Source organism: Mustelus asterias, chromosome 16 (genome assembly GCF_964213995.1).
Source record: "Mustelus asterias chromosome 16, sMusAst1.hap1.1, whole genome shotgun sequence".
Classification (NCBI taxonomy): Eukaryota; Metazoa; Chordata; class Chondrichthyes; order Carcharhiniformes; family Triakidae; genus Mustelus; species Mustelus asterias.
The window spans coordinates 43,023,711-43,047,345 of NC_135816.1; the positions used below are offsets into that span (position 1 = coordinate 43,023,711).

At 42.7% G+C, this 23,635-nt stretch overlaps 1 protein-coding gene across 2 annotated transcripts in view; it reads left to right on the forward strand.

Annotated features, from left to right (window-relative positions):
- The window catches only part of LOC144505488 (uncharacterized), a 47,183-nt gene extending 24,067 nt beyond the window's left edge, over positions 1-23,116 (forward strand). The window contains exons 2-11 of one of the 2 annotated variants that reach the window (XM_078231607.1): positions 1,928-1,984; positions 5,302-5,418; positions 7,347-7,448; positions 13,311-13,409; positions 15,539-15,613; positions 17,110-17,211; positions 18,657-18,693; positions 18,809-18,876; positions 18,957-19,010; positions 20,420-20,657. In XM_078231607.1, coding sequence (XP_078087733.1) covers positions 1,928-1,984; positions 5,302-5,418; positions 7,347-7,448; positions 13,311-13,409; positions 15,539-15,613; positions 17,110-17,211; positions 18,657-18,693; positions 18,809-18,876; positions 18,957-19,010; positions 20,420-20,559 — 851 coding nt within the window. In that variant the 3' untranslated portion in view covers positions 20,560-20,657. Of the gene's footprint in view, positions 1-1,927; positions 1,985-5,301; positions 5,419-7,346; positions 7,449-13,310; positions 13,410-15,538; positions 15,614-17,109; positions 17,212-18,656; positions 18,694-18,808; positions 18,877-18,956; positions 19,052-20,419 lie in introns of both variants that reach the window. The other variant, XM_078231605.1, reaches the window with a different exon arrangement.
- Positions 23,117-23,635: the final 519 nt, after the last annotated feature.

A 23,635-nucleotide genomic window follows, 5' to 3' on the forward strand; every position in this document is an offset into this window, starting at 1 on the left:
TGCGCGCGTGTGCCGATTCGAGGGATTCGCGCATGAGCTCCCGACGCATGCGCATCTCCCACCATTGGAAATAAGGTGTGGTCAGGACTACTCGGGAAACCGGTGGGAAGACCAGGTAAGTGATTATAATCTATTTTTACCGTGATTTAAATGCCATGCTTGGGCGTGGGACTGAATTCTCCAAGCCCAATAGCAACTCCCACCCCACCAGTACAATTTCACTCCGGCAGGGTTTAGAGTAGCTCCCCACTTTCGGGGGACTAGCGGAAGACCCCACTGGAGTGAAGGAGGGGCAATCAGGGCCGTGCGGGGGGTTGGGCAGGGGGGGTGGTACCCCTGGGCATGGGCACCCTGGCAGTGCCAGCCTTTACCCGCTGGCACTGCCCAAGAGGTAAAGTGCCCATGCTCAGGGGGCACCTTGGCACTGCCCTTTCGGGCATGGGCAATTCCAAGGGTGGGGCCTAGGGGGCGGAGCTTAGAGGCAATCGGTGTGGGTGGGGGGTCCCGCTGCCACTCTGCCATTTGGATCGTTCAGGGCTGGAGGGAGGTCAGCGATTGGGGCGGGCTGGGGAGGTCTGCCCCCCCCGAGAGGGCGGGGGGGTGGTCTGTCGGGGTGGGGGGGTGGGGGGAATCGTCACTGCTGGGGGAGGGGGGGCTGGAGATCGGGGCGCTCCAGGACAGGGGGGAGGGGGTTGTCGATGCTGGCCCTGGAATGCTCATGGGCCTCGATCAGGCCATAGGGGGGCTGAAGAAGCAGCACTGTGTGGATCCCGTGTTGGCCAATGATCCAGCTGGCCAGCAAGCTATAGGCTGACAGTTCGGGGTGATTGCGCATGCACAGAGGCCCGGAACTGTCAGACTCGGGTGTGAAAAGGCCCTGCTCCTGAGCTTTTAATGAGATTCATGATTGTGAGCTCTGCATTGCACAGAGTGTGGGAGATTCGAGTCTGAACTCCCACTGAAAAAACAATCATGATTTGCACCATTTTTCCCGCGAATTCAGCACTTAGAATTTTTTTGGGAGAATCGCTCCCTACGTGTGTATTTTTGGGTGGCAAATGTGGACGTTTAGCTACTTAACTCCTTACGTTTCCCTTAGAGGAAGTTACTGGAATTGAGTCTTCAAACCACTACAAATATAATGTATGTCAATGAATGAAAAAAGACAGCAGTTACTTTTGATCAATAATTTAAAATTATAAGTAATCCACACAATTTAAATACAATGATCCTATTATTTTAAGGTTGCTGCATTTTTTGCAGATGAACAGATTACAGATTGAAACACCAAACACTAAAATGTTTTACAATCAATTGCTAATGTGTGAACATTTTGTTCCTTGAGGCCTTGACCCCGTGCCCTGAGGTTTGAATTACGCAATATCCTTTGCAGTTCAAATGAAAAATATTCAGGACAAAGACATTACTGCCCAGAACCAGAACCTGCCAAGTCACTGCTTAATAATCTTTGATCATTGGAGCTCTGAAAAGATGGAAGACCTTCGATGAAGTCATATTTATTCTCTGAAGCAGTACCATTGAACATAGAATAAAATTCAAAGTGCTGGCTGAAGATTCAGCGATTTCACTGCAGGAGCCAGACAGCAGAGCAATGCTATTTCTAAATATCCTCCCCTGAGGTTCATGCTTTCCTAGGCTTTCATCAAAATCTCTGAGAGTACATAAATTTTATTTGAACTAGTTGCGATCCAAATATTTCAATTCAATTATTGTTGTACGAAGAGCATTTTCAAATTACTTTTGGTGCTTATGGCAGTTCTGCTAAATCTGTCTGGACATACAGAGGCTGTTCAAAATATAAAATTAACATAAAGTTTCAGCTGAATTGTGAGAAGAAACTCAGAGCAGATTGGATTAAATTGTATTTTAAAAATCTCATGACATTCCTCTTCATTTCGTCTTTCAGGTAAAGCCTCCACAGTTTCTGTGGCAACCACTGAGACAAATCCAACAATCTCAACAGGTATTTGTTGCATTACAAATTGTTTGTACTACTCTGTCAAAGATGTTGAGGTTAATAAATGGCAGTGTCTTGATCCCTAATTCCTCTTAAAAGATTGATTTACAGTGATTTTGTATAGCGATTAGCTCCTGTTCAGACTGTTAAAAAAAAACATTACCAACCACAGCACGATTAGAAAATGGAACAGCTTTTGGCAAAGAGTTCCAAATTCTAATAGTTTAAAGAATTTTTCTGCATCTTCTTTAATTCTTCTTGCATTACTCTAAAATGTCTGACTGCTTATTTCTGTATCGCAAACAAATAGAAGCAATCTAGCATTAGTTATCCTAATATAAATGCTCCTAGTGGATGTAATTTGTAAAATTTCCTTGCTTCTTGATTTTTCAAATAATAGTGCCCAAAATTATACACAGTGCTAACAGGCTGTGGCTAAAATCTGATGCAGGCTCAATACAATGTCTCAATTTTTGTTTCTATGCCTCTAACTAAAAAAGATAACGGGTGGAATTCTCCAGCCTTGTCAGACAGGCAGTGAGAATCCCAATGCCCAGCTGAATGGGGCATCGGACAAAAATTGGGATTCCCGCTGGGTGTGAAGGCTTTTGGCATTCACCCGACCTGCCCTGCTGGCCCTGCTGGGTTCCCGTCCATGGCAACCTGATTATTATGCAAACCCATTAATTGTAATACGATTAGCGGGTTTGACGGCCTATTCACTTGAGCAAAATAAATGTTCTATGATTTCATAACTTATCTCTGTCTTCTATTTTAAAGAAGGAGTTACGGGCTGTTACAATGGTTTTCTTGTTGCATTTAAAAACTATAATTCCCCACAAGTAGCCAAACAAAGTACAGAGTGGTTTCAAGATGAACTTTACTATAGCTATCTACAGGACCCAAATGTCCATTCAGGGCATTCACAGTGAAAAATTCAGAAATATATAGGCAATTTATATTAATGATTTGGATGAGAATATAGGAGGTGTGGTTAGTAAGTTTGCAGATGACACCAAGATTGGTGGCATGGTGGACAGTGAAGAAGGTTATTGCAATGGGATCTTGATCAATTGGGCCAGTGGGCTGACGAATGGCAGATGGAGTTTAATTTAGATAAATGCGAAGTGATGCATTTTGGTAGATTGAACCAGGGCAGAACTTACTCAGTTAATGGTAGGGCACTGGGGAGAATTACAGAACAAAGAGATCTAGGGGCACAAGTTCATAGCTCCTTGAAAGTGGAGTCATAGGTGGACAGAATGGTGAAGAGGGCATTCAGCATGCTTGGTTTCATTGGTCAGAACATTGAATACAGGAGTTGGGATGTCTTGTTGAAGTTGTATAAGACATTGGTAAGGCCACACTTGGAATACTGTGTGCAATTCTGGTCACCCTATTATAGAAAGGATATTATTAAACTAGAAAGAGTGCAGAAGAGATTTACTAGGATGCTACCAGGACTCGATGGTTTGAGTTATAAGGAGAGGCTGGAGAGAGTGGTACTTTTTTCTTTGGTGCGTAGACGCCTGAGGGGTGATCTTAAAGAGGTCTATAAAATAATGAGGGACATGGACCAGCTAGATAGTCAATATCTTTTCCCAAAGATAGGGGAGTCTAAAACTAGAGGGCATAGGCTTAAGGTGAGAGGGCAGAGATATAAAAGGGCCCAGAGGGGCAATTTTTTCACACAGAGGATGGTGAGTGTCTGGAACAAGCTGCCAGAGGTAGGTAGTAGTAGAGGCGGGTACAATTTTGTCTTTTAAAAAGCGTTTAGACAGTTACATCGTTAAGATGGGTATAGAGGGATATGGGCCAAATGCAGGCAATTGGGACTAGCTTAGGGGTTTAAAACAAAAGGGCGGCATGGACAAGTTGGGCCGAAGGCTCTATGACTCCAATTAAAGTCTCAGCATCGATTACAGGTAATTAGCATATACCAATAATAGAATAGGAGTTATCTCTATCCAATCATAGTTATGGTTGCATCATGCATACATAAGGGTATGTACAAGTAAAACTTGTGCATGTTATATCATCAAGAAATGATAGTTACATCTCTGACCAATGGTATCTGAACCACCCTTTCCATTGTTCCTTGTTCTAATGGGCAGGCATGAACTGCAGCTGCATATCATTCGATTAGATAAGCCTTGAGCCTTGTTTTGGCTTACTTTAATCAAAACCTATCATTTGCACACAGCTTGCCCTGTGTGACTGAGGTTCAACTTGCAGCTTATATAATTTTTAAACTTGTGTGATTTTTAACCCTTTCAGAAGGAGTCACATTTTCCATGTTTAGGAGTGGCACACCTTTCCACTAAATGTTGGAAAATTATAGTCAGAGACACTATTCCCTTCCTAAATTCTCTTGGGATTCTGCATGTAAACCATAAAGTCCATGTCATTGGTTTAGCTGAAACTAGAGCGTTTTCACTTTGAAAAATGATCTTTAAGCTGTCACAATAGATGACACACTTCATAGTTCCAGTAGACCATAAAGATTATGGAATTCTCGCATTTTGCATGCCCCACTGCCGCTGCCAACGAGAACAAAGAACTTGGCGCTCAGCCAAACCTCCGTTCACTGAAGCGGGTCTGGAGAATCCCAGCTGCAGGCAAGGTTGGAGAATTTTGATCAACAATATGGTTGGCGGTGGAACAGCTTAGTTAAGTATTTCAGTAAGAAATAAAAATCCTGGAAAAATGTTGCAATTTCACCACCATCTGAAAAAGAAAGGACAAGCGAAGGTTTTGGATAGACAGTTTAATTATTTTGTTTCTTCTGAAGATGTTCTCATCCTTATCTCTTCCAGATACTGACAGGTTACAATCTGTCCTAGGTATTGAGCAGAAACTGAAATGGGCAATAAAGGGCTTTTGTACCGAAGGGCTTATTGGGCCTCTTTCAGTGCAAATTAGGCAACTACCCTATATTATGGTTGGAGAACCTGATCAGGGAAGGTATCATTAAAATGTAAAAGAAGGTAAGTGTTTTGCCCCCATCAGCAACCTTGGCTGTCTCCTTGCCAATTCACTCCTATGTCCTTCCTACCCTAGGTTCCCCCATTGTTTTCAGTGCCTCCTCTACCAACATTGAACATTTGCTCAGTACAAAACTGACAATCAAAAGCGCTTGACTGGCTGTTGCTACCTGGCAACATGTCTCTGATCATCCTCAGCTTTGAAAATTATTTCTGTATTACCATTGAAAATAAACATCAATTTTTAATTAATGGATAACAGAAAACTGTTATAATTGATTAAAAATTGATGTCTAGATAACAGAAAACTGTTAAAATTCTATGAATGGTATGCTCTAGGGACAATAAACAAAGGAGAGACTACAATTGTTACAAAAGACCATCAAAATTCATCACTGACATGGGGTGAGACAACTTCACGTGATGCAAGTAGCCTACAATCTACTGCAACTACAAGTGAGTATTGTTACATTTCAATTCCCTACACAAAAATTTATTAATTTGGAATCATAGAAATCAATATTCTTTAGGACAGTTATACACCCAGGGTGGGATTTTCCGGCTGCACTCGACCCAAGACGGGAAATCCCACCCAAGGTCAATGGACCTTTGCATGGTCTTGTCCCGCCCGCTACGATTCCCGTGGCGGACACGACGGGAAAATTCCACCCCAAGGAAGAGATTGAGTGCATTGTTGCAATGCACCCAAGAGGCTGCCCACTATGGAAGGCAGAATAGAAAAACAGAATATTATTTGAACAGAGATTACAGAATGCTGCAGTAGAGGGACCTGGGTGTCTTTGCACATGAGTCACAAAAAGTCAGCATGCAGGAACAGCATGTAATTGGGAAGGCAAATAAAGTGTTGGCCTTTATTGCAAGGGAGGTGACCTGATCGAATTCACCAGGTAGTTAACTGTTTGTCATCAGGGTTTCTGTGCCTTTAAGGGCAAAGTCCAACCCCCAAGAGCTGCTGGTCAATTGGGGAGGGGATGGGAAGGCACACTGCTCCTGATTCTGAGGATTGCCCTCTGCCTCCCATCACAGGGTGGCACGGTGGCAAAGTGGTTAGCACTGCTGCCTCACAGAGCCAGGGACCCAGGTTCAATTCCGATCTCAGGTTACTGTTTGTGTGGAGCTTGCACCTTCTCCCCATGTCTGTGTGGGTTTCCTCCGGGCTTTCCGGTTTCCTCCCACAGTCCAAATATGTGCAGGTTAGGTTGATTGGCCATGCTAAATTGACCCTAGTGTCAGGGTGATTAGCAGGGTAAATTTGTGGGATTATGGGAATAGGGCCTGGGTGGGATTGTGGTCGGTACAGACTCGATGGGCCGAATGGCCTCCTTCTGTACTGTAGGGATTCTATGAACTCACTCTTGGGGGGCAAGATAAGTTCTGCTCAGTGACTTTTAATTCTTTTTCTGATTAAGAATTTATCGTAAGATGTTTCCTGTGTGTAAGACAATGGAATAGATTACAAAGTAACTATTAAGTTAATATATAACAGTTGGCTGGAAGTGCAAATTTTGAATATCTTAGGCGGCCAGAAGGAGGCTGGAGCAAAAAATGAAAGATTTACTCTGGTGCTGACAGGATTTGAAGAATTTTTTCAATACAAATCACAAGGAATTTTATTCTGCAACCAAGTAGTTTCGCAATCCTGTCTTCCTGATGGAAATCATGATGTGGAGATGCCGGTGTTGGACTGGGGTAAACACAGTGAGAAGTTTAACAACACCAGGTTAAAGTCCAACAGGTTTATTTGGTAGCAAAAGCCACACAAGCTTTCGGAGCCTTAAGCTCCCTCTTCAGGTGAGTGGGAATTCTGTTCACAAACAGAGCATATAAAGACACAAACTCAATTTACAGAATAATGGTTGGAATGCGAATACTTACAACTAATCAAGTCTTAAAGGTACAAACAATGTGAGTGATTGCTTGTGAGTGTTCACAATGTGAACAGAATTCCCACTCACCTGAAGAAGGAGCTTAAGGCTCCGAAAGCTAGTGGCTTTTGCTACCAAATAAACCTGTTGGACTTTAACCTGGTGTTGTTAAACATCTTCCTGATGGAAAGCCATGTTTGCAGGGAACGCAAGTCAGAGATTTGAAAGTACAATGTTGCAGCTTCACACTGACTGACACTTCCTGCAAGCATACTCCCTGCTGGAAAGAAAGGTTCATGGAATGACCCCTCTAACCGTAATGCAGGCACTTTATGATGCTATATCGGGCATAAATTGAAACATCTTCCCTTTCTTACTGAGAAATCAACTTTGCCTTAAAAGTATTAATTGAGAGAGGAACAGCTACCTTGTTATTTACCAATAAGTGTATCTAACTGTTCAGATGTTATCATAATCATAAATATTTTTCATTCATAGCATCAAGTAATACTTCAGTGACAGACAATTCCACCATTGTACCGTCTACAGGAATTGAAAATATATCTGATACAACAAGCTCTGAGAAGAATGAAACAACAGGTAAAACCTGTCACAGCATTTAAATATTGGTACTTCTATGTATGCAGTGTGAACAAGCAATCTACGGTGATCAGTTTAGTTTTGGAATGGAGGCAACTGAGGATAAAGAGTTTTCCATCTCGACAGTAATTGATACTGACACTAGATAATAGTTCATCTTTGATGCTGTAAATAGCCATTCTGAGGTAGATTGTAAATAGTATGGTGTTATTATACAGCTTTGCTTGACTCCTGTCCAGATTTTGAAAGCATTGTTTCAGATCTCCCACTCAAGATAGTTGCAGTCATATCACCATGAAGCAATTGCAAGGTTGTGATAAAATTTCCTGGACATTCGAATTGCTGGAGCACAATCCACAGTCTTGTGACTTACTGAGTCAAACATGTTTGTTAGGTCAATGAAGAGTTTCTGCTGACGGTTTCCTTGAACTTGTCTGGCAACAAAGACCATGTTGGACCTGGAAGGTCTGCAGCCACACTGTGTAGCTTGGAGGATTTCATCAGCACCAGGAAGTTGGGCGGCACGGTAGCACAGTGGTTAGCACTGCTGCTTCACAGCTCCAGGGACCTGGGTTTGATTCCCGGCTTGGGTCACTGTCTGTGTGGAGTTTGCACATTCTCCTCGTGTCTGCGTGGGTTTCCTCCGGGTGCTCCGGTTTCCTCCCACAGTCCAAAGATGTGCGGGTTAGGTTGATTGGCCATGCTAAAATTGCCCTTAGTGTCCTGGGATGCGCAGGTTAGAGGGATTAGTGGGTAAATATGTAGGGATATGGGGGTAGGGCCTGGGTGGGATTGTGGTCGGTGCAGACTCGATGGGCCGAATGGCCTCTTTCTGTGCTGTAGGGTTTCTTTCTTTCTTTCTAAGTTCTAATTTAGAAGAATGCAAGTCAGGATACATATACATGTTCTACAGTTTGCGGATGATTGCAGGGGTGTTGCCCACCCTGCACCAGATTTGCAAGCCATTCTCGATCTCTTAGGTTTTGCATGCAAGAAACGTGACCTGTTGCCAAAACAAAACTCAGATATCAACTCATACCTGTTTAGCCAAATATTCCACCCATATATATGTTGAAGGAGAGACTCTGCAATATGTTAAGCACTTCCCACACCTTGGCAGCCACTCTCTCAAAAGGCCATCAGCATCAAGGAGATCCAACACCAGGTCAGCCAAAATAAAAGCAAAATACTGTGGATGCTAGAATCTGAAACAAAAACAAAAAATGCTGAAAAATCTCAGCAGGTCTGATAGCATCGGTGGAGAAAAAATAGAGCCAGTGTTTCAAGTTTGGATGGTCCTTCTTCAGAGCGAAAAGCAAAGAAAATCAGAAAAGGTTTATACTATGAGGGTGTGGGGCCCGGGGGGGGGGGGGGCTGTAATAGGACAAAGGGAATGTAAATTAGGATGAAGAAGGCTAATGAAAGTGTCCATTAAGCAATCAGAATGTGTGAATGGCAGAATAGAGGTACAGATGGTGAAGGCAGTTGTCCTGAAAGGGAAGGAGGGGATTGGTGGGGGGAGAGTGGGAACGGAGAAATTGAAAATTGGAAGTGAGAAAGAAGGATGATAAAAATGGATGAATGGGATGAAAAGAAGAAACAGAACAAAATAAAATAAATGGAAATGGTGGGGGTGGCGGCGGGGGGGGGGGGGGGGGTGAAGAGGGGGAGGTGCAGGGGGGGCAGAGGTGGAGGGGAGAGTTCATGATCTGAAGTTGTTGAGCTCATGTTCAGTCTGAAAGGCTGTAAAGTGCCCAATCAGAAGATGAGGTGCTGTTCCTCCAATTTGCGTTGGGGTCCACGAGAACATCACTAGACTATTTGTACCTCTGTTCTGCCATTCACACAGTCTGAACACTTAATGGTACCTTTCTCAACCTTCTTTATCCTTATTTACATTCCCTGTGTCCTATTGCACCCCCCAGCCCTTATAGTATAAATCTTTTCTGATTTTCTTTGATCTTCTCTGATGAAGGGTCATCCAGACCAGATCAGCCATACCAGTTCAGTCTTTCACAAATTACAGCAATAGGTTTTTGAGCACAAAATATCCTCCAATCAACTAAAGCCCTAGTTTACAGAGCAGACTTTGGCACTACAGTGCTATAATGCAGTGAGACCAGGACTGTGTATTAGCAACACAAAAAGAGTGCTGGAGAAATTCCAATATCTCAGTTTGCATCCTTCAGTTCCAAAAGAAGGACCACCAGATAAGCACTAGTAGCGTTCAGGAATCCAGCTCCCTAAGCATTCAGGTAAAACTCATTTAATATCAACTTCAATGGCTAGACATTGGGTGGAAGTGCCCCCCCGCCCCCCCCAACCCCCACCAACCTTTTGCAGTGTGTTTCCCGGCAGTGAAGGTGACTTGCCATTGGACAACAGTAGGATCTTCCGGTTCCACTGATGTCTCAAGTGTTTTGCGTTGTTTTCCAGGCACGCCACCAGGGAACCCACTAAAGGGTTTGCCATTGGTGGAACCAGAAGATCTCGTGGGAAGGGCTTGAAAATTCAGCCCATTGTGTCCAAATTTCCAAAAACTGTATGCCCACCAGACCCTGTTTTCTCAACTCTCAATGGCCAACATTCCAGGGGAGGACAAAGAAAACAGTTCAAAGACATTCTGCAACTCTCCTTGAAGTAGGGTAGCATTGACATTAATGATTGCGAGGAGCTCACTATCATTTGTTCAGAATGGCAACAATTTGTCCATCAAACTGCATCAGGCTTTGAGTCACAACATCTTAAAATGAAGCAAAGTGGCAGGAGAGAATGAAAAGAAGAAAATCCTGCACCCTGGATCCCACCACCTCGTGGAACATCTTGCCCCTTGTGCCTAAAGATAAGCGAGTCAAGAATCGGCCTGTTCAGTTACATAAAGACCTTTGCCACAAACTCACAACTCTCAGTAGAGGTCATTGTCAAAGATAGGGATGGCCGCCACTGATAAAAGAACCAATATAATTTGTTAATCTTTGTGTTAGTGCACATGAGTATATTAGGCAACAAAATAATAAGAGTGAATCTCAACATAGCTATAACAAGGACAGAAAATTCAGAAAATTGTCCCTGGGACTTGCTGGAAGGTTAGAAACACTTGAAGAACTGTACTGAGTGCAGGCATAGCAAGTCTCGAGTTGAAATGTGGCACATGTACAATGAACAGGAAAGGGTCAAGCAATACATTTTGAGGCATTCCACGGGTGACAGAATAGGATAGGCATTGCAGGAAATATGCTGGTTATGTTGATGTAAATTAAAATGGAATATTTGAAGATAGAACATTACCGACCTCTAGTGGCCCTGATTCCCAGTGCATTGAAATTCCTCACATATAAAATCAGCCTCAGCCTTTCTATCCATCATATTTTCAACTTCTTCCAATGTTTCATGCTAGTTCACAACATGCGCTCACCAGAGTTTGGACAGTGTGTCAATTTCTTCTATTGCTCTACTCTAAAGGATCAGTTCCAACACTGTAGCCACAGAAGGTAGCTAAGTGTCGGACCCGGGAAGAAATGAATGGCAGTGGAGAAGGGGAACAAATAGTAGTGAAATGGGGGTGAGGGATTGATGCCTGTGAAGGGGAATAAGCATACTAATAAAAATGGATAGCAGTGAGAGCCAAGAAAATTGATGACAGTGAAAGAGAACAAGAGACAGCAGTATTACAGGGAATGGGTTAGAGCATAAAGGGGAAGCAGATGCCTGTAAAAGGAAGCTCAATGGATGGCAGTGAAAAAAGAAATGGAGGCTAATGTGGAGTGAGTTGGGTGAATAAGATGACTGATAGAAGGGGAAGGGACAGATGCTGACACTGGTGATTTGTATGGAAAGAGGGAACTGCTAGGAAGTGGAGGAGGGGGAATCTGGACTGAGATTCCGACATAGAATGTCACCCCAATGATTTCCCACAAATGTTTCATGAAAGGGAAATTTTGCTTGACTGATTTATTGGAGTCCTTTGGGGAAGTATCAAGCAAAGTGCATAAAAGGGAACCTGTGGACGTGGTACATTGGATTTCGAAAAGGCATTAGATAAGATGACACATCAAAGGTTAACACTCAAAGTAAAAGCTCATGGTGACGGGGGTAACATATTGGCATGGATAGAAAATTGGTTAGCTAAAATGAAACAGAAAGTAGGGACAATTGGTTGTAACTATTGAAGTGCCACAGGAATCAGGGCTGGGTCCCAACTATTCACATCATTGAATTACAGAATCACAGAATTGTTACAGTGCAGAAGGAGGCCATTTGGCCCATTGTGTTTACACTGGCTCTCCAAATGAGCATCATGGCTTAGTGCCATTCCCCTGCCTTTTCTCCATATTCCTTTATATTGTTTTTATTCAAATAATCATCTAATGTCCTCTTGAATGCCTCGATTGAACTTGCCTTCCGGGCAGTACATTCCGGGCCCGATCCACCCGTTTCTCACATCACATTTGCGTCTTTTGAAAATCACTTTAAATCTGAGCTCTCTCGTTCTTGATTTCTTTATGAGCAAGAAAAATGTCTCCCTATCTACTCTGTCCACGCCCTCATGATTTTGAACATCTCTATCAAATCTCCTCTTAGCCCTCTTCTCTCCAAGGAGAACAGTACCAACCTCCCCAATCTATTCTCATAACTGAAGGTTCCCATCGCTAGAAGCCATTCTTGTAAACATCTTCTGCACTCTCGCCAATGAGTTCACATACTTCCTATAGTGTGGGGCCCAGGACTATACACAATATTCCAGCTGAGATCTAATTAGTGCCTTGTATAAGTTCAGAATAACCTCCTTGCTCTTGAACTCTATGCATGTATTAATAAAGCCCCAAATATTAGATGCTTTATTAACTGCTCTCTCCACTTTTCCTGCCACTTTCAATTATTTGTGCACATATAAATCCAGGTTCCTCTGCTCTTGCACCCACCCTTATTGTAAGTAAAATGGAATATTAAAGTAGGGAGGTTTGTACAGGGCATTTGTGAGACCACATCAGGCGCACTGTACCATTTTGGTCTCCTTACTTAAGAAAGGATATGATTGCATTAGAAGCAGTTCAGAGAAGGTTCACTCGATTGATTCCTGAGATTAAGGGGTAATTTTATAAGGAAAGGGTAAAGAGTTTAGGCTTGGATTGATTGGAATCCAGAAGAATGAGAAGTGGTCTCAGTGAAACATGATCCTGATGGGACTTGACAGGGTGGATGCTGAGAGGATGTTCCCCCTTATAGGAGGAACTAGAACCAGGGGGACAAGTTTAAAAATAAAGGGTGTCCCATTTAAAACAGAGGATGTGATCTTCTGGCTCTTCACGCTGGTGGGTTCTTCTGGTCCCGCCACTGACACACTCCCTCCACATGCTTCCTGGCAGCACGGGGTGGAATCAATGGGAAATTCCATTGATAGTCTCATTGCCTAGAAAAACGTTGCAGGGTGGCCAGATAATCCCAGCAAGTGATTGTGGGGTTTTGTTCTCTTTAGAGGGTTGTTAGTCTGTGGCATCCACTTTCCCAGAGAGCAGTGGAGACTAGGTCATTGAATATATTTAAGCCTGGGTTAGATAGATTCTTGATTGACAATAGAATCAAAGGGTAGAGAAGGGGCTAGACAGAAAGTAGTGCTGAGGGAGGCCATAAGCATATTAACCATGATCTCATCAAATGGTGGAACAGGCTCAAGGGCCCGAATGGCCTACTCCTCCTTCTAATTCTTGTATTCTTGTGTATTGTGTTCTTGTGTCGTACTCAACAATGCTATTCCTGGCAATATGGACACTTCTTCAAGTTCTATGCATTCAGTGTCCATTTATCAGTATTTGCAATTATTAGGTTACATTGCACCTGTTTTTACCTCATTTTTCTTTACAGTTGACACAAGCACTGCTGCTCAGACAACATTTATCTCTGTGGTACCTACTGCACAGAGCGCATACTCCAGAGCATCAACCAGCAAGGCTGAAATAACAGGTAAAGCCAATGACTGTATTAAATCTATATTAGCTAACACATATACATTTATATTCAGAATGACAGTAAATGATCCTGTTCATTTCCTCTCTTAATTTTATTTAAACATTTCTTAATTGTGAGTTATTTTAGGAAATAAATTGATGCAATTTAAAGAAAATGTCACCAAACATAACTATAAAAGATAGAATTAATGGAAAATTACTTCATATTTATGAGCTTTTCCATGTTTTGAGTATGATAATATGCCTAGAAATGGCTGGTGAAATGGATGCAAACATGCATCTTATTGAAATATCTAAGCTAGAATGAATTGGCATATGTAGCTTATCTAATATAAATCACTAATTCACTGCAGGTGTGGTTACATCAACACCTTTTAACCACAAATAGGTTTAATTGACGACACTTTATGTAAATATATATCAAACATGTATATTTACTTAAAAACATCTACCACTAGTCAATCACCAAGGAAAATCAACACTATCAAATTTCGCCTGTGGTATGTATAGGCGATAAGCTTACACCTAAGGTGGTTAGCAATTGTTATGGTCAAGCGTTAAGATTCACTACATGAGGAAAACCACTCTTCTCAGCTCTAAGAAGAACCTGGCATAAATCCAGAGATGACACCATGGCCCTGATGTTTATGAGAGGCAGGAAGCATATAGAGAACCTGAAAACAACAGAAGAACCTGAAAGGGTTGCCAGTTACATAGAAACATTGGGCGCAATCTTATGACCTTGTCCACCCTACTTTTGGTGAGGCAAGCTGCTCGGATCATCAGGAGGTGAAAAATTAGGTTTGCGCCCGTTTGTTGTCTCCCCCAATCATACCGGCATTTTTTGCCAGCAACATCGGCTTTACGGCAATTTAAATTTTAATAGCATGCTTTGCATTGCTATCGTCCTGGCCCAATTACCTTTATCACCTTACAAGCCAGTTCTCCCTGGCGAGAATCATGTATGGCCCCCAACAACCGGGACCAGATGTGATGGCCTCGCCAAGGGGAATTGGAGGCCATTGAAGCTCCTGGGTGGTCGGGGGGAAGGGCTGGACAGTGCCCATGGGGCAATGCCAGCCTGGCAGTGCCAGCCTGACATCCTGGCAGTGCCCATCAAGCACAATAACTGTGCTGGGGCAATACCAAGGGGGGGATGAAGCCAGAATGGGGATGGAGTCAGAGTGGGGGCAGAGACAGAATGGGGTGGAGCTATGATTGGGGAGATGGGTCTCTATGTCCATGGGGGGGGGGGGGGGGGGGGGGGGTCCTGATGTCCTGATGGGGGTGGGTGGGGTAGGGGTTTGAGGTCCATGGAAGGGGGAGAGGTCAGGGGTCTCCCAGTTCACTGTGAGACTGGGCCACCTTGTGAAATAGTGCACGAGTGCTCTGAAGCCAGATTCACTGGCACGTTTAGGCCCCACCAACCCCTAGAACTGGTGTGGAATTCTGAACTCTCCAAAAAAGTAACTGACTGTGGGAGCATTGTGGAGTGCACCGAAAAGACCAGCGCAGACAACTCCTGTTTTAAAGTTGATTTATTATTGTCACAAGTAAGCTTACATTAACACTGCAATGAAGTTACTGTGAGAATTCCCTAGTCGCCACAGTCAGGTGCCTGTTCGGGTACACTGAGGGAGAATTTAGCATGGCCATTGCACCTAACCAGCATGTCTTTCAGACTGTGGGAAGAAACAAGATCACCTGGAGGAAACTCACGCAGACACGGGGAGAATGCGCACAGACAGTGACCCAAGCTGAGAATCAAACCCGGGTCCCTGGCGCTGTGAGGCAGCACTGCTAACCACTGTACCAGCGTGCCACCCCACAATTTCTCACTTCATCATTTTTTGGGAGAATTCTACAAATTGTCATGGTCATTTGCAAGTGTAAATGCAGTTTAATGCATTATTAGTGAAACAGGTGAAAGCTGCAAGTGTCTGAAAATGAGCAATAAAAGTTAACAAGCATGAGAATTGAAGGCAATTGTATGTTTATAGTAACTGCTTAAAATTAGTTAAGTACAGCACAAGTCAAAGTACCCTGGTTCAAAGGTTTTTATTTCAATTGTGTATTCAGTAACTAGCATGGTCCGAGTTATATGTTATTGTCTTCTTTTGACAGATCCTGCATCTGGGTTAGAGTCAAGCATAGCTCCAACTACAAGTGGATCCAATTCTTTGTCTGTGCTCGCCTTTGGTAATTTTCTGCAATTGAATACCCAGCTCATTTAGTCAATCTAGCTCTGTCTTTCGTATCTCTGGTCAATTGTGCAGTTAATTGAATGTATATGTTAGGCAGGGTAAAAGCAAAGCCATGGATGTTCTCAAACTAGAATTAGATTTGAAATCCATTGTTCTGCCTGTACTATTTTGCAAATCATGATGTGGAGATGCCGGCGTTGGACTGGGGTAAACACAGTAAGAAGTTTAACAACACCAGGTTAAAGTCCAACAGGTTGGACTTTAACCTGGTGTTGTTAAACTTCTTACTATTTTGCAAAAACAGGATTGTGTGAACTTGGAGGCAGAAGTACCCAGAGAGATAATTATGCACTCAGAGCATTTAGCTTTAATTACTGAAAGTTGTATCATAGCACAACTGATACAGGATTCTTGAAATAAGGGACTAATCCTTCAATCTTAGAATATGCCAACACTTAAGCCCTTGTGATTAGACAGCGTGAATCATAGAATCATATAGTGCACAAGATGCCACTCGACTCATCGAGTCTGCACCGGCACGTGAGAAACGCCTAATCCCATTTAGCAGCACCTGGTCCATAGCCTTGAATGTTATGATGTGCCAGTTCTCATCCAAGTACTTTTTAAAGGATGTGAGGCAACTCACTTCTACCAACCTCCCAGGCAGCACATTCCAAACCGTCACCATCCTCTGGGTAAAATAGTTTTTCCTCACATTCCTCCTAAACCTCCTGCCCCTCACCTTGAACCATGTCCCCTTGTGACTGACCTTTCAACTAAGGGGAACAGCTGCTCCCTATCCACTCTGTCCATGCCCCTCATAATCTTGTACACCTCGATCTGGTCACCCCTCAGTCTTCTCTGCTCCAACAAAAACAACCCAAGCCTTCCCAACCTCTCTTCATAACTTAAATGTTCCATCCCAGGCACCATCCCAGGCAGCATCCTGGTGAATCTCCCCTGAACTCTCTCCAATGCAATCACATCCTTCCTATAATGTTGCGACCAGAAGTATTATCTAACTTACAACTACTTAACAAGCGTAAATTGGTGGAAGTTCTTCATTTAAATCTGTCTTTACACATTTAGGTTGGGATTCTCTGATCTCATTCATTCCCACCCTGCTGCCAGTGAGAATGGAGAATTTGGCACTCAGCCAAAATTCCATTCATTGCAGCGGCGCTGGAGAATCCCAGCCACAGACGAGGTCGGAAATTTCCAGCATTTATATTTTTCTCTAATAACATTGCCATTTCTTCAATGATGTTCTTTTCTCTCTTCATAATTACCATTTTACTGATACTACATTCATTAATATATTGCTGATTTAATAATGCTTATTTTAATCTTTCTTACTTGCCTATGATATTAACCTCATCTTCACCACTTAATTGCCTAGCTCTGTGCTGTCATATTGGCATTTATCTTTTTGCGATCTAACATTTCCACCTTCATATGGATAATGTGTAATTATTGTATTTGTGTTTTCAGCTGTGATCATCCTGATCCTAATCCTTGTAATACTTGTGGTGATCCTCGTCAGTGTTATCAGTTTGCGGTTTAAATGTTGTGATAATGAGGATGCATCTCAAGGTAGCCAAACTATTTATAATATCTTTCTGCCAAAATTACCCAATGTTAGCCAAAATATGTACTCTTTATAAATCAAAAGCTTTATTTATCAATAAGACAGTTTTTTAAACTAAGTTAGAATGACTCTACTTTTACAGAAATAAATGCAACTTTATACTTCTAGCATGTCGACTTTGAACCACCATGCGTAAAGTGATATAGGCCGGAATCTTACATTGTTCACGCCAGCGGGACATTCCCGCAGGCGTGAACGGAGATTTGGCTGGTAGGATTGTGCTCTTTATCTATGATTTATTTCATTATTAGAAACTATCAACCATTTCACTTACTAGGCTTTCTAGAAAAACGTATGAACAGATAATGGAAAAGTACAAAAACTTCATCCAATAAAGGGGGCAAATCTCCCACCCTGCCGCGCTAATTTTCTAGCGCAGCGGGGTGGGAGAATCTCGCGGCCAGGCATGCACGGGATTCGTGCATGTGTTCCCACCGCGAGCGCATCTCCCAGCACCGGATTTCTGACGCCATCAAACCTGCACTGGAAGCCGGTGGGAAGACCAGCTAAGTTATTTAAATCTGTTTTTAATATAATTTAAATATAATTAGCGGGCTCGGGACTGAATTCTCCAGGCCCGCTAGCCTCTCCCACCCCACCAGAGTGTTTCACTCCAGCGGGGTTTACAGGAACTCCGCACTATCAGGGAACTATCAAGATGACCCCGCTGGAGTGAAGGGGGTCAATTGGGAGCCCCCAGGGGGTTCGGGCAGTGGGGGGGAGGGGTGCCCCCTGGGCATGGGCACCTGACAGTACCAGTCTGTGCCCCATGGCACTGCCCAACGGGCAAAGTGCCCATGCCCAGTGGACACCTTGGCATTGCTTATCGGGCATGGAGCAGTGCCAAGGGGGCCTCTTGAGGGTGGGGCCTGGTGGGAGGGGTGTGGGAGTGCCTGGGGGTGTTGGGACTGCTGAGGTGGGGAACTGTGGGGAAGGAGGCTGGAGTTCAGGGCCGTCTGGGACGGGGGGACTGGGTTGGGGCTGGGCCCAGGAATGGTTGGGGGGGGGTGCGATTGGGCCATTAGGGAGGTTGGGGGGGAACAGCACTGCCATGGTCCCGGGCTGGGCAGCAATTGAGCTGGCCAGCAATTGCGAGGCTGACAGCTCGGGGTCACTGATCATGCACAGAGGCTTGCTGGTTTCAGTCTCCTGGGTGGGAATAGGCCCTGAAATCTAATGATATTCGTTCTGATGGCCTCTGCATTGCACAGAGTGTGGGAGATTCTAGTGTGAACTCCCACTGAAAAAAAAACAGCGTGAATTACTCCAGTTTTCCCACAAATTCAACACTTAGAATTTTTTTGGGGAGAGTTCCGGCCAAAATGTTTTGCTCATATCCTACTATTTATTCTTTGATAGTTTCAGCTTTTATTGTTTATTGTCTTAATAGATGGAAGGAAGACAAGGAATGCAGCACCATCAGAAAGGTAGGTTTGGGCAAATGAATCTCATTTTTAACTATTCATTAAAGGTTGGAATATAATGCTCAAGACAGATTCTGTTGAATTAAAAAGAAGTTTATATGTCTGCATTTTTCCTCAGTTCTCAGGTTAATGGAGAAAAGGAGAGCATCACTCTGGTTTCCATGCGAACTCTAACTACAGAAGCTGGTGCGTAATTGCTGAGTAGAAAACTCTGAATATCTGTTGTAATCAGATTCTGCAGTAATTATATTTATGTTGTGCTTTAGGAGGACAAGAATCATCCCTGCAGGGATCTCTTCAGAATGATTCAGTTGAAGCTGGTGAGCCTGATAAACACTTCCAACAAATAAATAATGCAAAGGTGTGTTGTTTTTTTAGGAGTTAAATTTAAGCTGTGATGATAAAATTATTTCCTTGCAAATTGCTCCATTTCCTTCACCTCTTCTGCAGGCTAAGAAAATATCTTCATCATTTTCTTATGAAATCGGAATAGTATGTTATTGTGACATTGGCTTAGTAAGAATCTACCTCTTAATATGAGCTGAATACAGAATTACAAACACAGATCCTCTGCATTTCTTTCATCCCTCTCAGAACTCTTCCCCTTTTTACCAGTGGAGGTATTAAAACAAATTTATGTGAAATATAAGTGAAGAAAGTTATCACAAGAGGCATTTCCCCCTTTTAAGGTTAAACCTTTCCCTACAAAGTTAAAACAGTACGAATTAAAATGGCAGCCAAGTATGATTTTCCAGCAGGAAAGTCAAAAATAAACCATAGCTGAATAAAAGTGACATGCCTGAAATAAAGGAGGAAGGGGTTTGAGGTGAAGGAAACAGACAAGAAGGAGTAGGAGAAAGCAGATATGAGTGAGGAGAGGAGAGAGAAGAGAAAAGAAGGAAGGGAGGAGGAGGGGTGAGAGGAGGAGCACAGAGGCAGATAAAAGATATGGGCCAGAATTTTCTGACCGTTTACACCAGCGGGGTTTTCTCATCCTGCTGCTGTAAATAGAGATTTGGCTTGTCACCAAAATCTCCATCTTTGTTGCAGCGGGAGCGTGGCGTGAGCGGGCGGAAAGATCGCGTCCATTGGAATGGATGGCAGGAAAGAAATGGGTAGGAAGCAAGTAGGAGAGGGAGACAGGATGAGAGGAAGAAGCAGAAGGGAGAGCAAGAAGAAGGAGAGAGAAAAGTACAAGTAGAAAGAAGGAATTGAAAGAGAGAGAGGAGGGGGAAGGGGGAGACAAGAAAGGAGGAAAGTGAGAGAGGAAAGTAAGAATGGTGTAGGAACTATGGAGAAGAAAGAGGTGAAGATGGGAAATATCGATGAGGAGAGAGGAAAGTAAGGAGGAAAGGAGAGAGAAATGAAAGAATGATGAGAGGGAGAGGAAGGTGCATGTGGAAGTTGTCACTGTAATGTTAAGTCCTGCCTCATTAGTGTCACTTAGTCATACTCATGAGGCTGCTATATGTGCAGCACCTTTGAAATTCTGAGATCACTTACCATTTTAAATATTTAATAGATGCGATCAATTAAATCATAGATATTATCATTTAAAAAGTTTTTTTTTCATGAGTAAAGGAGCCTGCACTGGAATTGTTGGAGATGTATGACAGTGCAGCTCTTGGGTGATGTTTTTCTGCTTCGTATTATTGATTTATCCATGTGTCATTACTCTAAACTATTCCCCGTTGCTGTTATTCATTAACCTTTTGATATTTCATTTCAGCTGGTATAAAGAAATGGACAGAAGCTGATGTTGGGGATATGTATAAGCTACAAAGGAACATGGAAAAACTCTCACAATCCAACATGGAAACTTTATTTTTCGCCTTATCTATTAGTACATGGTTCTTACAAATATTTTAAATAAAGCAACTTCTGAATACCTCCTCAATTGGTATCATGGACTAATATGTAAATTATTTTCCAAAATGTTTTAGCACTTTGGGTACTAAAGTATGCTATAGCACAGTAACAGTTATACAATTTGTAACTTTGTGACTTATAATTTTTTAAATTATCATTTTTGTTAATGGATGTCAGAAGAATAATGGTGGAAAAATTGGATGGAATATTGCCAATTTTAAATATATGTTACATTTAAATATGTGTGAATTACTATGCATATTAAAGAGTATGGTGTTTGGCCCTTTATGGGGGAATCTGCCGAGAGGGTCACGTGACCCAGGTAACCAATCAGGGACCAGGGAGGGGAATCACCTTAGCCGCACAGGCTTCTGTATCAGTTTGATCCTGGAAGCTGACTGGCAGCCATGGGGCTGCAAGCCTCCGTATTATAGTTATATGTAAATAAACATTGCAGTTGTTATTTACCTAACTGGTGAACAGGAATTAGCAATGAAGGTAAAAGAAAAAAAGCGGTTTCAAGATCATGAGAATAAGGCCATGTTGAGTTGAAGTTCAGAAGTTTGGATGGATAGATCCTTTTGATGCCTCTGTGAAGGGTTAGATGCAATTATTTGAGCTACTCTTTTCAGGCCAATGAAATAGAGAAGGAGGGGAAGAGAAAGGCAATCCATCTGAGATGTCTGAGACCTAAGCCTACAATTTAATTTGCAGCTTCACATTCCAAAGTGCGTCTGACTCCAAGTCATTCACTGAGATAGGTGAATTGGTGAAAAGACACTACCACCCAAAGCCATCAGTAACATTGCAATGATTTAAGTTTAACTCAACTGGGACAGCCCCTGGGGAAACTATTGCAACTTATATTGCCAAGTTAAGACAGATTCCAGAGCACCGCAACTTCGGAGCCACTCTCAACGATATGCTGCTGGATTGTTTAGACTGCAGGGTAAATAATGAAGCCATCCAAAGGAAGCTATTAGAGAGGCAGAGGTAAATTTTAAGAAGGTGCTGGAGATAGCACTGGCACAATTGTAATTTAGCTAACTGGTGAACAGGAAATATTACAATGAGGAATGTCCTCAGTTCAAATGTATGATTTGATCAAAGGTAACTAGATTGAGAGCGGGAAACAGGCTTTACATTTCCTTCTATGATTCTGTTTACCTATTCTGAAAAACCTGTATACACCACTGCTGCTATTGAAAGGAATACTGATTACAAATTGCAATATAACAAACACATTCAGCAAAACACATGAAGGAAAATACTATTGCTGTCTATTTACTTTATTTCTATACATTCAAGTTCCAAATTGCCACAAACACCATCCACCAGCATCCCCCCACTCCATCCCCAGCCTTTAACATCCCATGACAAATTTGTTTAAGAAATATGAAGAAATTCTCCAGTAATGAATCATAAAAATAATGGGGCCAAAATTGATGCAGAAGAGACTGGAACTTTGGCAGGACTTATAGATCAGGTCTTAGCCTATATTAGGAGGACCTGCTGAGTCTTGTGAAGAACAGAAAACTGCCCACCCACCCTCTCTTCCCCCCCAAAATTTTACAAATCAGTGATGCAACAATGTGACGCCAGGGTTGGGGATTTTCTTTGGTTTGAGCCTATCACCTGAGGTGAGATGGAAGTTGCCTGGATGGGTGCAGCTCCAACAACACTCAAGAAGCTTGACATCATCCAGGACAAAACAGCTCACTTGATTAGCACCACATCTACAAATATTCAATCTCTCCACCACCGACACTCAGTAGCAACAGTGTGTACTATCTACAAGATGCATTGCAGCAATTCACCAAAGATCCTTAGACTGCACCTTCCAAACTCACGACCACTTCCATCTAGAAAGACAAGGGCAGCAGATAAATGGGAACTCCTCCACCTGCAAGTTCCCCTCCAAGCCACTCACCATCCTGACTTGGAAATATATTGCCGTTCCTTCGCAGTCGCTGGGTTAAAATCCTGGAATTCCCTCCCTAATGGCATTGTGTGCCAACCCACAGAATGTGGACTTCAGCGATTCAAGAAGGCAGCTCACCACCACCTCCTCAAGGGCAACTAGGGATGGGCAATAAATGCTGGCCAGCCAGCGATGCCCATGTCCCATATATGAATGAATAAAAAAAAGTTCTGAAACCATTGAGATGAGACATACTGACCTCCAGAAAGTGGGCCTCACTGAGAGCGATCTAGGCCAGAGAAGAATCGTAGATGATGAAAAGGTGTTAAGATATTTCTATTCATCTCCTTACACAAGGGATCAATGGGGATCTGTGTGAAATCAGCAGATTTGAGCAGCCCTCAAAGGCAGACAGGACCAATGGTCTATCATGTACGGGCCCCATTAAAAAACTACTCACATTCCCACTTCCCTGAAAGTTTAATTGAGTCAGTACTGAAGAGTTGGTCTAATTCCTGTTTAACTGTCATGTTTGTAACCTGCAGATCTTCCTGGGCAATTCGGTTAACCTTACTTATTCTTTATGTAAGAAATTAAAAGAATTGAATAAATGTTGTATATTTTGCATTTTAATTCACAAATAGAGTTCTAATTTTTTATTTCAGAAGTTCTATGATATTTTGAAAGTGACATGCCAGACCTGCCCCCCTGACCTCAGCACTGCATTGAAATAAAATACTGAAATGCTCCAAAAATTAGAGCTTTGGAAGATACAATTGTCAGAATTCATGAGATGACAAAAGTCCGGCATTGCTGCTTGAAATATTAGCTGATGCATATTTAATACATTCATATGACATTCCTCCGTCTGTTGTTTATACACCAATCCTAACCTGTTTACATTAAAGGTGGTAATACTCTGTCAAAATAGTGAACACATTAAGCTTTCCAACACTGACTTCACTCATGTTTGGTTTCAGACAAAAAGGACAAGGTAGGTTGAAATGAGGGACGCCCTTCTGGCTACTTGATCTCATGTCCCCGGAATACCTTTCCTACTGCCTTTCCATTGCAATAACAAATTGTTTCCTGAATCACTTTTCCTGGCAACCAGTTATTGATCAGCTTGTTTCGATGTTAGGACCGCTCTCTCTG